The sequence below is a fragment of the Rhinolophus ferrumequinum genome, chromosome 9, assembly GCF_004115265.2.
Source record: "Rhinolophus ferrumequinum isolate MPI-CBG mRhiFer1 chromosome 9, mRhiFer1_v1.p, whole genome shotgun sequence".
Classification (NCBI taxonomy): domain Eukaryota; kingdom Metazoa; phylum Chordata; class Mammalia; order Chiroptera; family Rhinolophidae; genus Rhinolophus; species Rhinolophus ferrumequinum.
The window spans coordinates 37,081,326-37,098,983 of record NC_046292.1 but is presented as its reverse complement, the minus strand read 5'-3'; the positions used below and the strand labels follow the sequence as shown (position 1 = coordinate 37,098,983).

General features: G+C 43.5%; 1 protein-coding gene across 1 annotated transcript in view; it reads left to right on the top strand.

Moving 5' to 3' along the window:
* RAB3B (RAB3B, member RAS oncogene family) overlaps positions 1–14,804 on the top strand; it is a 60,704-nt gene extending 45,900 nt beyond the window's left edge. Inside the window, exon 5 of the mRNA XM_033115476.1 lies at positions 9,395–14,804. Coding sequence (XP_032971367.1) covers positions 9,395–9,582 — 188 coding nt within the window. The 3' untranslated portion in view covers positions 9,583–14,804. The remainder of the gene's footprint in view (positions 1–9,394) is intronic.
* The last annotated feature ends 2,854 nt before the right edge of the window (positions 14,805–17,658 follow it).

Below are 17,658 nucleotides of genomic sequence, written 5' to 3'. Positions count from 1 at the left end.
GAACAATAAGCACGTGGGGAAGCCCACACCTGGATGACCTCAGGCTATCTCTTTATGTCTTCAACCTGTGCTACCAGGAAGATTCCCAGCACCCTCCCTGGACCGACTCTGTCCCATCTGTTTGGAATGCTCTCTTCTTTGCCCCATCCTTTACCCTCACCCAGCCAGTGAACCCCCACTCAGCTTCCAAAACAGCGCAAGCTCATACCTTCTGAGAAGCCTTTCCTGGCCCCCGGAGAGCGCCTTCCTATGTGCCCTCACTTAATGTACACCATACACACCATGGGCACAGCATCCATTGTACTTGGTGCACTTGTCTTCTTGTCCGTTTCCCAAAAGCTCCGTGAAGACAGCCAATGAATCTTATCTTTGTACCCACAGTGCCTAGCATATGGCCTGTCACTGAGTAGACACTGCAAAGATACGTTTTGATTAAATTTTTATTATGTTAAGTATTTGGCTACTTCATTTTACTTCAATCCAGTTAAGACTTCCTGAGCAGCTGCTCTAGGCCAGGTACTGCACTGTGAACTAAGATGCATTCCCGCGTGACGGACAGAAACCCTGACACCCCCATGATCAGTGTTGTCATAGCGGGATGTGCCAGGACTTGTGTGAGCACAGAGGAGGCACCTACTTCACTTGGAGTCAGAGAACATGATGCCCAAGCTGAGTCTTGATGACCAGTAGCAGCCTAGTGAGGAAGAAAGGCAAGGACATTCTCAGCAGTGGGAATAATACTGACAAAGGCAAGAAATAACACGTTGTGTGCAGGAAACCATGAATCACGGGACTGTGTGAGCCTGGAGTAGTGTTTCCCAAGAAAGAGACTGTGCTACTGTAGGTGTGAAAGATGATTTTATGTGTGTTTTTGATGCATACTGGAAAAAAATATAGTTAGCATGTCAAGCCCTTAGAGTTAAACAAGACTAAGTTTTAAAAAGGTGAGATAGTTTTCTATTAGTAAAAATTGCAGCCTCATGCCCCGCCCTTATGACTGAGATTTTTAAAAAGTGAGTTGGTTAAATATTTATTAGGTGTTTACCATGTGCCATGCACTATTTTTATATTTTTATAATTTTTATATTTATATTTTTATATTTTTATAAGTGTTTTAAAGCATTACTCACTTAATTTAATCCATCTGGGATCCTCTGAGACATGTACTTTTCTTATCTCCACGTTGTTGTTTTTTAACAGATGAGAAAACTGAGGCACAGAGAAGTTGAGTAACTTGCTTAGGCCACACAGCTAGTAGGTAGAGTCAGAATTTGAACCCAAGTAGTCTGGCTCCAGAACCTGTGCTCCTAACTACTTAACCTCAATATAGAGCAAATATGGTAATAATGGGTGATATATAGTGACCAAGCCTTGTATGAAATGCTTTGCATTACTTATCTCGTTTAATTCTCACCATAACCCTTCAGGGTAGGTACTATAGATCACGTCCAATACTCTGAAAAATGAAGTTCAGAGAGGTTAAATCACTTGCTCATATTTATGCAGTTAGGAAGTGGTGGCGTCAGGATAGATCTACGAAATTTATGTAGGAATGTAGATGGAAACGAGATTAATTCTTAGTTTGGGGGTTAGGGAGGCACTTGAAGAGGGCCTTAACGACTTGGTCAGATTTGGGCAGGTCAAGGGCATCTCTGTCCTGCACAGCTTCCTGAGTTTTCCGCTATTGCTTACCAGAACTTTTCTACTTCATATATCTATTTCTCTTGCTAGACCTTGAGAGCAGCCAGGGTTACGTCTAATCTGTTTCATTATCCCAAGCACCCAGAACAGGGAAGATATTCATTCATGTATACATTTATTCACTTATTCATTGAAAAATATTTATTGAGCACTCTGAGCCAGGTTCTGTTTTGGCACTTGGGATATAACAGTGAACAAAACTGCTGTGATCCTTACTGTCATGGAACTAATGGGGAACGAGACATTAAACAAATAATTATACAAATAAATATATAATTTTAATTGGCATAACTGGGGTGAATTTTATGGTATGTGAATTATATCTCGATAAAGCTGTAAAAAATTGTGAGAAGTTCTGCTTGAGTTAGGACTTGTTATGGCAACTGATAAAATCCCAAGTCAAACTAGCTTTAATTAAAAAAAAGACTTTATTAAAAAAGAAAAGAATTTAGAGTACGCAGGGCTGGGGTGGAGGAGAGTATTTCATATGAAGACTAATCACAAAAAAACCATTATATGATTCCATTTATTTGAACTGTCGAAAATAAGCAAATATATGTAGAGAGAAAGTAGGTTAGCTCAGGGCTAAGGGGAATGAGGAGATTAGAGGACAATAGCCAGTGGGTATGGGGTTTCTTTTTGAGTTGCTGAAATATTCTCAAATTGATTGTGGTGATGGAAATTCACACTATTTCCCACTCATCACTCCACACACCACACAGACCCTCATACATTGCCTTGCTTAGTTTAGGTGCTTGATAAATGTTCTTTTGGATTGGGATGAACAATTGAAACCTTGCATCACAGAGCCTGGTTACAGAGAAACAAAGACCTAGTTGGCACTGATAATACCTAACTTTGGTGCACTGACTTATCGTTCCCAACGTGCTTTCACAATTCTCTTGTGATCCCCACTCTCACTACTAGCCTAGAAGGTTGCATTCTCATCGGCTCCATTATACTGAAGAAACGTGTTTCTTGCACACAATGAGCTGTGCCACACTTCTGTGTCTTTATTTTTTCATTTAAAGATTATGTAACCTTTTTAGGTAGTAGTAGGTGGTAGACCCATTACTCAAACTCAGCCTTTGGACTCAAAATCCTAGCGCTCCCATTATATCATCCTATGGTGTTTTCCCAAAAGCCTGCCATACTTTCTCTTCAATTTCCACCCTCAATCACCACATTAGTGAGATTTCTTTAGATGATGTTGTGGTAACACATAGCCTGAGTCAGAAGCTTAGATAATTAAGTTGTTTGTTTGTTTTTCACTTACATTGCCTGCCACTACAAGTCAGCTGCACTGTTCCATGTGTCTTCTTACTCTGGGATCCAATCAGGGATGGCTAACCCACACAAACACTCCTAAAGCTTCTGGCAAGATTTGCAAGGTCCACATTCATTGGCCAAAGCAAGTCACATGATCGAATCTGGTGTTGATGAAATGGGGAGATATATTCCTCCCACAAGGAGGCACTACAAGCCACTCGGAAATCTGTAGGGATATAGAGTCCTCTACAGGTAGGGCAGTGAATAATCTGCCACAATCATTGAACATATGATGGATCCTGGGGACACAGAGGTGAATGAGTTCCCCACACTCAAAATCCTCATTGACCAGGGAAGTAAATTGGAAGAGAGATCATTTCAGTATCCTTTGGGTAAATGTGTGCCAGTCCTTAGCCTGTTTGCTTCATTCTTCACCCGCTCTGTCTCTCTCCTGCAACCCTCTCTGGGGTGTTGACCTTTGCAGGCTGTGTTTCCCAGGCTCCTGTGACAGTGGCTTCTGACTCGGTTAGCCAAGGAGAAACACTGGCAAGTGGTTGGAGGTGGGGAAAAGGGAGAAACCTACATATGCACCCCTAACCCCCCTTAGCCAGCTCCTCCAGTGGAGGCTGCTCCTCTTCTCTGACTCCTGCTCCCTTGGTTCTAGCTTTCTTTGGCCCCGCAATAGTTTTTGTTTTGTTTTGATTTGGTTTTTTGCTCTCGATAATCTTTGGGTTTCCTCACTATTTTATTTGGCTCTTAGTTCTTCTATCACCTCTATAACCAATTCCCTTTGGATTAAATATTAAGATTCCCACTTTCCTGTTGGGTTTGACTGAAACAATCATGTAAGGTACCATGGGAGTACAGGGGAGAGGTACATTGTATGTTCTGAGTGGTGGAGATGGGGTGGGAAGAGAAAGAGAAGGCTCTCTGGAGTCAGTGATGCCACAGCTGAGGGATGAAGATGATTAGAAAGAGCTGGGGAGCATGAGCAAAGGTACCAAATGAGAAAGTGGTGACGTTTCTGGAGCATGGTGTGAGCCAGGAAGATGAGGCTGAAAAGCAGACAGAGGCCACGCCATGCAGGGTCATGAGTGTTAAGCCAGTGAGTCTGGATGCTGCATTAATAGACCTCTTTCAGTTCCAGTGCACAAATGCAAGTCAAAATAGCTCAATGGGTAAGGACAGGGGCATAGCTGAAGCAAAATGGAAGAGAAGGTCTCTGGAAATGAGATGGTCAATAAATTAAGAGTCCAGGGTGTTGGATGGATTGTCCACATGAAACCCAAAGTTCCTGAGAATAACAACCCTGGGTGGAAAGAAGACAGCGAGTCTCTTGTCAGAATCATCAGTGACCAGAGGGGCATGAGTTGAAGATTGACACATGGAGATGGGGAGGTAACAGAGCAAGACAGAGAGAGATTTGGATATATAAGTGAAGGGGTAATGTTCTGGGCCAGTGTCGGGATGAGAAGAGGCGAATTTAGCTGGTTGTAAGTTTGGGGTTTTTGTTTGTTTTTTTAAGATTAAATATATATGTGTGTGTGTGTGTGTGTGTGTGTGTGTGTGTGTGTGTGTGTGTGTGTGTGTATACATATATATACACACATATGTATATATATATATATATCTAACATACAATATTATATTAGTATCAGGTGTACACCATAGTTATTCAACATTTATACACCTAAAGAAGTGATCACCATGATAAGTGCAGCACCCATCTGACCCCGTACCACTCTATCACAATATTATTGACTATATTCCCCATGCTGTATGTTACATCCCATGACTTGTTTGTTTTATACCTGGAAATTTGGACCTCTTATTTCCCTTCACTTTCCCTCCCTTTTTTAAATTTTTCAATTACAGTTGACATTCAATATTATTTTACATTACCTTTAGGTGTGCAGCATAGTGGTTAGACATTTATGTAATTTAAGAAGTAATCCCCCTGATGAGTCCAGTACCCACCTGGCACTATACATAGTTATGACCATATCACTGACTATATTCCCTATGCTTTACTTTACATCCCCATGACTATTTTGTAACTACCAATTGTACTTCTTAATCCCTTCACCTTTTTCACCCTGTCCCTCAACCTCCCTCCGCAAGTTTCTGAATAGAAGACTGAGGTCAAATTCAGAAGCAGGCAGTGTGGACACAGTCTATGGGTCTCTGACAGCTGCCTTTGGGCTGGATGGGTAAATACAATCATTTTGGGGTGGAAGGAATCATGTCAGATTGAGTTAAGAGTTGGGCCCTATTAAAGACAGCAGAAACCCCATTGTTCTAAAACCAATTAGAGGGAGGAAAGGACTAGGGGGCTAGTCTGAATAATTGGTTATCATCTTCCTGACCTCACTAGATTCTCAGCTCCTGAGAATTCTTACTAATGAACCTGAGGAAAAGGTTACTATCTGGGCCTACTAATGAAGACTCTTCCAGGAGACGGACAGTCATTTCAGTGGGGGGAGAGGGGCAGTGTGCATCTGAAGTTGTTCTGCTAGCAAAAGAGACCCATGAGCTGGTTACTTCCCTCACAGTTCTCATGCCTTGGGTAGCTTTGAGGCGACAGTGAAGACATGTCCTCGGCACGACATGTAAGTTCTCCTTGTGTGGCCACCTACTACCTCACCTCTCCCCACATTGAGCTTTTTGCTCTAATGATAACAAATTGCTACGATCATTCTAGCATATACCAAGGCTGTTTTTCTGCCCATTATCTGTGCACAGACTGCTTCCCCTGCATGGCGTGTGCACATGCATGAGCTCACACATACACTCACAATCACATGCCTCTGTCTAGCTGATAGCGTCTGAGGAGTCAGCTTCTCCAAGAAACCTTCCCTGGCCCCCAGCCTCATTTACGTGCCTCCTTTGTGCCCTGACAATGCCCTGGCTTCCCACCATTCCAGCGTTTACCACTATAATATTGTCACTATATCTCTCCTGCACTAGACGAGAAGTTCCTCAAGGGTAGCAACTGTCTGATTCCCCTCAGCGTCCCCAGCGCACAGCACGGGATCTGCCATGCTTGTTGAGCTCAGTTCTTATGACCCCCACTGTCCCCTCAACCACATCCTCCATGCTCATTCCAACTTCCTTCATTCATCTGTTCATTCAACCCGCACTCACCAAGCACCCACTTCAGCTGGTGCAGGGGCTGAGATGGATGACATGGTCCCTGCTCGGGGAGCTCCCTGTCAAATGGACTTCTCCTTGCAGGGTAACATGTGTCATGGCAGAAGGAAGCACAGAGGAGAATGAAGAGGCCCTAGCTAAGCTGAGAGCTGAAGAATGAGAAGTTAGGGGAAGAGCTTTGCTCGGTTCTGGCCTTAAAGGCTCCCATCCCACTACCTTCTGGAAGCGTCCTCTCCCTCTCCTCCCCTGCCATTCTCTCCCTCCACTGCACTCCTGCATAGCCTCTGGTTTGCTTTACCTGGGTTAGAAATGTTATAGTGTGTTGTCAGTGTTTCAGCTGAGAGCAGGACGAGGGAACATAAGGGATTGAGCCCTGGCTTGTGCCCCATCTCTGAGCCTCGGTTTCCCTATCTGTAAATTACAGGTGATAACCCTTGACTCACCCCAGCCTGCTCACAAGTTTGTTTTAAAACTGTGTGAACTTGAAAGGACTCTGCACATCTGAGGGATTGACACTGATTAGTATGTCTTTTCTCCACAGTTAGATTTGGTCTTCCTTTGTCCCTGGCACCCAACACCAGACCTGGCACAAAGTCAGTGTTCAGTAAAGACCTGACTTATTGACTGACAGTGAATGATGAAGAAAATGAGGGTTTCCCCAAAGGTCCTGGGAGACAATGCAGGGGCAAGGAAGCTGGGACTCAGGTGAGCTAGGGACATAAGGGAAAGGGGATTGCCATGTATTCCACATGCCAATCACATCACATACTTCTGTGCATTTAATTCTCAATACTGCCTTATGAGGTAGGTAATATTCACCCCATTCTTCTCGTATAGATGAGGGAACAGGCTGAGAGAGGTTAGACAACTTGCGTATGGTCACACAGCTGGTAGCTGACAGAGACTATATTCAAATGCAGACTCTGTGACTCCTAGACCTCTTCCCACGGCCTGCCTGCACAATGTGGCATATACTCCCCTCAGTGCCAGTTCCTCAGGAGGCATTTATGCCCTGGCCTTGATCTTCATCTAAAGTGATGGCTTAAGCCTATTTATTTCTTTACCTGTTTGCACCTTTCCTAGACAAGTAACAGCCCTCGTCCCCCAACACTGTCACTTATAATAAGCCAGCCAAAGGCCAGACAGTCAATTTTTATGATATTCATTAAGGAAAAGCTATATGCTGAAGGGTCTCTGAAGCTGATTAGGTTTTTACAGCTTGAGGATAATGAGCCAGCAGCTGCCTCCTTCTTCATCACACGTCTGCAATTAGCAGGCACTTCTGCAGCTTGCCTTTTTCTCAGGTCAGGAAATGGGCCACAGGAAAAGCTGTCAACTGGAGGTGGGCCGGCAGGAGCTGTGAATGTCTTTAAGCTGGAATGGCCAGGGGAAGAAGAGCCTTGTTTGTACCTGGGGGTTTCAGCCCTCTTTGTGATCAGTGGGATAGGGGGAGGAGGAAAGATAACCCCCTCCTTTGTGGGAGAAGATGAAAAAAGAGGGAGAAAGAAAAAGAGGAAGGTGAGAGGAGCACATGAAAGAGGAGCAGAAAGAAACTCACAACAGGCAACTTTTGTACAGCACTTTATCCATCACCTCACTCAATCCTCCCAACCGCTCTCAGCTGGAAGACACTGTTATTATTCCTATTGGACAAATGGGGAGTCTGAGACTCAGAGAGGTTAAGTGATTCAGAAAGATGAAGTGACTTGTCCAGTTTCAGACACTGTGGTAGTCAGATGAAAGCAAAAGAGGCCAAAGATAATTGTAAAGGAAGAAAAAGATATAATCGGGGCGGGAGGAGAGGGGAGGTAAATAAAAGGGAGAAAGAAGAAGAAATGGGAGTCTAGGCTGCATATGGACTTGGGAGGCAGACAAACCCAGATCTAAACCCAATTAACACTAACACAGCCACGTGAGCTTGTGTGAGTTATATAATCTCTTGGAGTCTTCATTTTCTCATTTGTAAGTTGGAGAAGATTATATTTACCCAATAGGCTGCTGTGAGGATTAAGCAAGATGATATTTCTAAAGCTCCTTGCATGGAGTCTGGCATATAGTAGGTGCTCAATAAATATTAGGGATCCCAAGGAGAGAGTGTAAGGAACATAAGGGGAAAAAAAGGAGCTAAAGTGAAAAAAAGGGAAGAAAGAAGCTTTTGAGGAAAAATAAAGATAGACTCAGAAGGAAGGGAAAGAGGAAGGTGAACAGACAAAAGAGGAGGGAGTATGCTGGGCCAAGGAAGTGAGAGAGAAAGTGGCTTATGCTTCTAAGGGCTGCCACCAACCTGGCCAAGATTCTTCAGTTGGGAAGCAGCCACTTTGTCTGAATCAGGAGGACCTTTCTTATGTCTCCTGGGACAAACAAGTTCTAGTCATTGTCACAGAAAATGCTGTTAAGGATCTCAAGGTACAAAACAGACAAGAATGTCCCATGCTTTACGTGCAGTTTTCCCTGGGCCTTTTATTGCGGGAGGAAGAGATACAGGGGAATTCTAGGGGAATTCAGGGAGAAGGAAGCCCATTTAGTGGAGATAAGCCAGTGTGTCTGTGAGTAGAAAGGGCAAACAGAGCTTTGTTTATTCAGTATGGGCCTTGGGGTGCCTCCCAGAGCCCAAACTAGAGCTGGCCAGGCTGGGGTGAGTGGGAAGCAAGGGAAAGAGAAGGAAAAACAACTCTGGTTAAAAGGCTACAGCGTGGGCTTCTGATACTGGTGCCTCCACTTATCTTGGACAAGTCAGTTTATTTCTCTAATCCACAGTGTCTGCCTTTAGTGAAATGGGGAGGGTCTGCCTGGACACTCCTTCCCCCAGGCCTGACAGGAGGATCAAATGACATAATGGATGTGATAAGTGCTTTGGAAACTGCGAAGTACTGAGCACACATATTGAAGTATTCACTCTATCAGAAAATATACAAATGACCCCCCTCTGTGCCAGGCACAGGGCTATGTACTTTACATGCATTAGTCCTTGAAGTAATTCTATGAGATAGGTAAAATTACTGCTATTGATAAATCAGGGCATTGGTTCATAAAGAGAATAGGGGACTTCCTGGGGGTTACACAGCTGGCTAGTGGTAGAGCCAGGATCAATCCAACTCTGAAGCCAGTTAGGTAATCACTGCCCTGTACCATCTCCTGGAGGCAGAATCCTCTGCCCTTAGGCCTCCTTGCTTCACTCCTGAGTACTGGCTGTATGAATCCAGAGTGTTCTGGCCAGGAGACACGAAAAGGAAGGGGAAAGCCTTACCTGTATCTACCTCTCTTCTCTCCTCAGGGTTTGACTTCTTTGAAGCCAGTGCCAAGGAGAACATCAGTGTGAGGCAGGCCTTTGAGTGCCTGGTGGATGCCATTTGTGACAAGATGTCTGATTCACTGGACACGGACCCCTCTGTGCTGGGCTCCTCCAAGAACACCCGTCTGTCAGACACCCCGCCGCTGCTGCAGCAGAACTGCTCCTGTTAAGCAAGGCCCAGCCTCCTGCTGTCCCCTCATTGTGGCCCTACACCCACTCTGCTTCCCCAGTTACACTGTCCACCCCAGCCCCGAGCCAGCTGACTTGCTGCCGTTCATTGCCTGCAGTGGAGGTGGAATCATGCCCCTGGGGTTCTCTGCAGATGGCTCCACTTACAGACACTCAGCACTAGACTAAAAGTCAGGTCACAACGTGGGTGGAGATTCACTTTACAAAAGAAGACTCCATTTTATAAAAGGGATTCACTACAGGGACTTGGAAACTGAATTTTTTTCCCACCTTTGAAATAAGATTTCCTTCATTTTTCAAAATTTGACACACACACACACACACACACACACACACACACACACACTTTTCAGGCCTGGCCAGCTGTGTAAAGTGAGGCCCACCTGCACGACTAATCCAATTAAAGCAAACCTCCCCACACAAAACACCTTGTTTCATACCAGGGTCCCTAGGGGGCTTCCTCTCCCTGCAAGTCAAGCTCTAAAAGCCCTGTGCCTGTTGTCACGGATGCCCACAGGCCTGGGCAGTTGCTGTGGTGACAGGCCAGAGCTAATCTCCAGAGAGGTCAGAATCTCTAATGATGCTGAGGGAGCAAAGGCTGAGTCAGAAACACACTTAAAAGAAAAAGATGATTCCCTGCAAAATGTCAAATTTTCCTTCTATATGAAAGAGCCAGTGAGGGAGCTCAAGGAAGAAAAGAGAAACACAGGCAAGATAAAGAAACAACCTGAATTTCTGATTTTGCTGCTTTCCAGCTGGATCTTAACCATGGTAACTTTATGAAATTGGTCACTAGTTCTTAGACTCCCAGAATCTGAAAATTTGAGTGGGGTCGGATTCCAAATTTTATCTACTCTGACTAGTTCCAATCTTCCTATTTCTAACAAGTGGCAGTCAGGCCTCACAACCAAATCTCTTCCTCTAGAGCACACCTTCTAGGGATGGGAGCTCACTGTCCACACCATCTTTGGGCATCTCTCATAATCAAAGTTTTTCTTCCTTTAAGCTGAAACCTGCCTCCTAGAAATCTTCATTTTTTCACTCCATTTATACTGGCTCTGCTGCCAGAGACCTCACAAACTCTGCTCCCTCTGCCCTCTGACACCCTCAGAGGACTGGAGAACAGAAATTGTGATCCTTGGGATCAGCCCTGTTTCTAAGTCATTCTAAGTCAAACAGTTCTAATTTCATGTGCCATTCTTTATAGGGTCTTCTCCCTATCCTGCCTTTTCTCCCACCCCATCTTTCAATCACTCCTGAATAGTCCAACTGGAACATGTGATTCAAAACAGAATAAACCTAAGCAAAGGGCATGACCTTGACAAAATTGGGAAAGCTAAACTCAGATGTCCCGATCCCAACCTCATTCTCCTGGGAGTAAAACCTTAATTTCTACCAAAAAGCAGATGTGAAACCACTCCTGGTGGAAGCTGCTTAATGAAATACCTGAAAAAACAAAACAAAAAATGAAAACCCCTGTTAAACAAACTGAATGGATTAGGCCATGATTCTAGCTTGTATGGACACAGCAAGTGTTTGGGATTTTTTTAGCTGAAATAATGACATGGAACTAGTGATAATTCTTGAAAATCTTTCCTCCCAGCCCTGGCCTGAATCCCCAGCTTCCCCATGTACTAACATACCTCCTCAAAAGTCAGTGGGGGAGGGGGAAGAACATCCCAAGTTTTCTCTCCATTTCAAGTGCAGCTCATTGTCCTAGGAAAGTGCATTAACTAGCAACAGGTCCAATGGACTACATAAAAGGAGCTCTTCAGAATCAGTCCTATGGAGATGTTGCTTTCTCTGATGCATTGCAGAGGATGGAACTTTGGTCTTAGAATCAGGAGACCTGGACTCTTTCCTTACATCCAGCGTGACTCTGAACTAGTTACTCCCCATTTCTAAGTCTTGATTTCCCACTTATAAAATGTTGGGGGGTTATATGGGTAATCTTAAAGGTCCCTTCTGGCACTAATAACTCTGATACTCTTTTTTTCATCTTCGTCATTGCAGTTGATCTGCAAAATAAACCCTACAGGTGAGAATTATCACCCCAATGTCATTATAGCTAACACTGATGTCATGCTTATTCTGTACTAAGGATTGTTCCAAGCACTTTACTTGTATTTACTGTTATTCTCCCAACATCTTTGTGAGGGAGGCACTATAATCAACCTCATTTAAAGATGAGGAAACTAAGGTACAAAGAGATTCTCTAGTTTGCCTAAAGTCATACCATGAGTAAATAATAGAAAATGGGTTCAAGCCCAGGCAGTAGGCTCCAAGGTCTGTGCTCTTCACCACATTCTATACTACATTTCTAATAGATAAACTATGATCCAAAGAGGTTAAGAGACTTCGCAAGGTCACACAGCTAGCAAGTGTTAGAGCTATGTTCAGATTCAATCCCAAAGCCATCAGATTTCAATTCTACTAGAGAAAACATTTATGTCCCTAATCTGTTAACAGATTGTTCAACGATTCAGACTAATCTGAGGTGATGGATGTCTAACACTTCTAGAAAGCCGTCAATCAGTCTCTTAGGCAACCAGGTCCCATGGGCCTGAACAAAAAATGCCCAGTGCTTCTCAGGCGCAAGCACTGGCTTTCCCTGTACCTGCGTCTGTCAGGCAATTCTCACCTAGCTCTCAGGCTGTGCTTTGAGCAGCCTCCCTGTTCTAGCAATGGGGTGTTTTGGGGAAGTGACTTAATCAGCTTCTCTGACCATGGAAGAAAGTGGTCCCTTCATGCGGCAGTGATTCTGGCTGTGCTTTTTACACTGTAAAATCCCATACAAGACAGGGATTATTACTATTTTTCTGGAACATCCAATAAAACCCTACTGTTAGTGTTTTAGACTGAGTTCCTCATGACCCCTGGGTATTTTAGTACATATATCAAATAATCTTTTCTCACCTACTTAGTATCCAGGCAAAGATTAAGAATTAAAAAAAAAAAAAACCACAAAAAGCAACTGTCAAATTCTTTAGAACTCAGGGGTCGGTTAAAAGGAGCAAGCACCTTTATAACAGAAGGAATCAAGAGTTAAATGTAATAGTAGCAAACTCTTCTACTGGTGACAAACAGACCTGCTTGTTAGATGGCAATTCCCCAGCCCCACTCTGTGACCTCGTTTCTGCCAAGTGCAGCTTCCAGCTGATTGCAGTGAAATGTTCATCAATCACAGTAATAGTGCAGTTAGCCACTGAGGTTCAAGCTGCATAATATGTGTTAGTGGCAACTTGTCCTGGTTTTCATCTTGTTTAACAATCCAAATAAAAGATTAAAAAACACACACACACACACACACACAAAACAACTCTTGACCTCTAAAGAGGCAAAAGTAGGCCAAAAGTGCAATACAGTATTGTAGCTATTTATAGAATCTGTCTTAAATGCATGTGTATCTGTAAATACAAAGTGATTCGTGACTTATTATTGTCTCCTCAGTCTGTAGCATTATTAACTTCTAGAAACCACAATGGGGTAGAGTGTACTGAGTGGTCACAGACTCGTCGATTATTAGATCTGGAAAGGAGCTTAGAGAAAATCTTGTCCAGGCTCCTTGTTTTACAAAAAGGAAGGTTGAGGTCCAGAGAGACGGAGGAAATTTCCCAAGGACACTCTGAGAGGGCATTTGTGATGGACTTGGGACTAGGTCTTGGATCACCTCTGGGAAGACATTCACCTATTCTATATCTATGATGGTCTTGGCACTATCACATATTAGCTAAATATAGATGAAAACAAATGATCCCTGCCTGCAAGGTACCTACAGGCTAATGGAAGTGTGTTTCTAAGATATTATTATCCTCATTTGTCAGGCAAGAAAACGTAGCCTGGTAAAAGTTAACATGCCTAAGTCACCCACTAGGATTATTTGAACTCGCTTCTGTCTGACTCATGCGCTTTCAAATTTCCTCTTCAGATTGTTTCTCGGATGAATGGTACGTGGGGTGATGATGGTGACATGCTCTCAAGGATTCTCAGAGTTAATTAAATAACCTCAGTTGCGACATTATTTCACACTTGCATTGTGTCTTCCACAGAATGATATGAACACCCTCCAAACTGAGCTGTCTCACTCACATCACTGGTCCTGCCCCGGAATTCCTAGTTTGGGTATCCAGTTTCCTAGAGTGTCTTGAGGAATGTTTGTTTGCCAGCAGTTTGGAATAAAGGGAAGGAATTACAGCAACCAGTATCCTGGGATCTCATCGATTTTAGACTCCCCACCCCAAACCTACCTTTGATTGATTACCTGCCACAGCTGGTGAATCAAACAGCAGCCAGTGCTGGGAGTGTGTGTAAGAGACAGGCCCATGAGATACAAATACTGTTAAGGGATGCTTTTGAAGGCCTGGATCCCTTATGTGAAGTAGGCAACACTCAAATTTATTCATTCAACAAATTCGTGTCTAGTATGTGCCAGGATACAATCAGTGGAAAATCAGACACAGTCTTTGCCTTCGTGAAGCTTACAGTCTAGTAGCTGGTGGTTTAGTCTAGATACTGTAAAGTAATCACCCCAATATAATTATGAAGTGCTCTATGGGAAAGGCACATCAGTCTTCGAGAACACATAACTGGGAATCCTGAATCACCTTTGTTGGGCTGTTTCAGGGGCCCGAGGAAGACTCCACTGCCCTCAAATACCTCCATGGCCATTGCTTTACATTACATCCTCAATTCAGCTTTCGTTTTTTAGTTCAAACCTTTGATGGCTGATTAAGTACAAATCCTCCCAAAAGAGTAAGGGTGAGGGAAGGAACATCTGTGTTGTGAAACATCTTCAGACTGCCTGGTTAGAGTTAATTGTCCTCTGAGGAATATAGCAAACCATTCCAAAACTTACTGACTTAACACAACAAACATTTATTATTTTTCATGATTCTGTGGGTTGGCTAGGTAGATCTTCTGGCTGAGGCTGGATACTCTAGAATGGTTTCATTCACATGTCTGGGGGTCCAGCTGAGATGACTGGGGTGGTTGAGGCCTCTCTCCACGGGGTTTCATCCTCTGGAAAGCTGCCCATATTTGTTCACATGGTAGTGGAAGTTTTCCCAGCAACAAGAGAGGGCAAGCTCTTACACAGAAGCACTTATCAAGCCTCTTTTTTTTTTTTTTTTTAAAGATTTTATGGGGGAAGGGGAACAGGACTTTATTGGTGAACAGTGTGTACTTCCAGGACTTTTTTCCAAGTCGAGTTGTTGTCCTTTCAATCTTAGTTGTGGAGGGTGCCGTTCAGCTTCAAGTTGTTGTCCTTTCAGTCTTAGTTGTGGAGGGTGCAGCTCAGCTCCAGGTCCAGTTGCCATTGCTAGTTGCAGGGGGCGCAGCCCACCATCCCTTGCGGGAGTCGAACCAGCAATGTTGTGGTTGAGAGCCCACTGGCCCATGTGGGAATCGAACCGACAGCCTTCGGAGTTAGGAGCATGGAGCTCTAACCGCCTAAGCCACCGGGCCGGCCCTCAAGCCTCTTTTGATTCATGTTTGCTAATGTTCCACTGACTAACGCAAGTTACATGGCCAAGCCCTATTTTAAGGGATGGAGAAATAGATGCCATCTCTTGATGAAAGGAGCTGTAAAATATTGTGGCCATTTTTTCAGTATACCATGGAAAGCAACCCTAAATCACCTGAAACTAAGTCTGGTAAATATCCCTGGGTCTTAAAACATGGCTCTGAAGATATTCCCCCAAAGACAAATGTCAAAATGGTTTAGAGCAGGGCAGTCTCATCATTTCTTCAGTTCTCCAAAGGATCTACTTCGGAGGAATCAAGACATATCTGGATGGAAAAGTTTTGATGCTTGTTTAGCAGTCCATTTGTTTACTTTTTAGCCACCCCTTGAGGGATGAGTCTGGCTTTTCGTTCCATGGGATTTACCATAATAATGGTGTGGTTTCCCACCACGCGAAGTTTCTGGCTAGAAGCCCAGCAGATTCAGTAAATGTAGAAAAGATGGCTTACAGAACTGCCGGGCCCTCTGCTCTAGCTACACCCTTTCCTTGGATACTCATCTAGTCCTGAAGCTTTAGATGCCAAGTCTGGTAATGACATGCATACACAAGTTCCTATTAGAAATCTCCATGTCTCTGGAGGAAAAACTGTAGGCTACTAGATGGGGGGTGGGGGAGGGTGGGGATAAGGGGAAAGGTGAGGGGATTAGAAAGCACAATCAGTAACTACAAGATCGCCACGGGGATACGAAAGTCAATTTGGGGAATGTAATCAATAATGTTGTTAAGATTTTGTAGGGTATCCGGTGGACATTTGTCTCATTAGGGAGACCACCTCAGGAATGACGTCAGAGGGGTAGTGGATGGGGGGAGGGGATTGTCACTGTGTGAGGGATATAAATGATAAATGTCTAACTATTACATTGTTTTGTGCACCTGAAACTAATAAAAAAAATGTTTTAAAAAAAATCTCCATGTCTCAAACCTGACATGTCCACATTGGAACTCTTGATTCTGCCCCAAATTCATTTCAACCCTAATCTTCACAGAAACGTAGGTATCATCCTTAATTCCTTTTTTCCCTCTTTTTCTTCGTATCTACATCTAATCCAGCAGCAAGTCCTATGATTCTACTTCTAAAATAGATCTCAAGTCTGCCACTTTTTACCATCTCCATCGTCTTGACCTTGGTCCAAACCACCATGTTTTCTCTCCTAGAGAGCTACCACAGAGCTCCTGACTAGTTTTCCCACTCCACACTTGCTCCCCTATGGTCCATCCTCAACACAAAGGCAATCTTTTAAAAATATAAATGAATGCATAGCTCAGTAACACTGAAGTTTACTCCAATACCATACATAAAAAGAATCCAGAGACTTCCATTATTATTAATATTATCTTATTGATTTTGTTTTTAGCCCTGAATCTGCCCCTAACTTGCTGTAGGACCTCTGGTAAGTCATTTCCTGTAACAGCCAGCTATAATGTCTCCGCATTTCTTCAGGAAATAACCACCTCTTCTTTTGTAGTACTACTACTTCCTCCTCAAAACCAGGTGATTCTAGTGAAAACTGTCAGTAAAAGGGGCATGTGATCAACTGGGGCCAATCAGAATCCTACCCTAGGATTTTTAAAGAAAGCTGGAGCTATTTTCTTTTCTTGAGAGTGGGAAATATGTGAGGATGTATGCTCTAAAACTGTGATGGCCTAGCCTCAACCAGGTGTAGAATGCTGCTCTGTAGTAAGAGAAAATAAGGCTCTCATGCAGAGAGAAGCATAGATATAAGATGAGAGAATGTGTTCTGTGGCTTTCCCTGCCCTGATTCTGGCTTCTTGAGGTTTGGCTGGTCACCTCTTTCTCTGATTCTGTTAGATACCTCAATATAAGTTTCTAGTAAAGCCCCCATTTAGCTTTATTCATTGGAGTTAGGTTCTTTTCACTTGCAACCAAAATATATATTCTTCCCTCTTTGGTTCTCAGTTTCTTACTGTTCTAAAGTGTAGTAATTCTAATTTTTAAACACCTAGTATTTCAGAAAATCCCACTTCTATAGACTTTCTGATCAAGATTTTGTATAATCTGGAACAAAGCTGACTCGCTTCACCACTTTTAATTCTTGTACCTGAATGCATGAGGAAGAAGGATTTTGCAAGGAAAGAAGCAGCTCTCCAAGAACACTGATGACGGCACAGACAAAGGTTCCTACAATTAGGTCACCGGTCCACACAGAATCTGGCTTCCCAAGTCCTCAGAAGCTAGACAAACACCTAACCCCACTGCCACTGTCTCTCCACATCTGTTCCTATTTCTCTGCCAACAAAGTGACACTCACCGTCTTGAGAGATCACCATTGCCTGGACTGTGTTGTGTGGCATAAGCTTTTTGCCTGCTTTTGTTCCATCATTTTGAACAACAACAAATACCAAACAACAAATACCCAAATTGGAAGTTTCTGGGAGACGTGAATGAAAGAGTTACCTTTGCTTGCTATAAAATCATGCAATAAAACTGTTAATGTCAGGCAAAGAAAATCAGCAAGTCTCTGAGGGGTGTGATTAGAATTCCTACTTCCGTTCAGATTCTAATGCCTCTTTTGG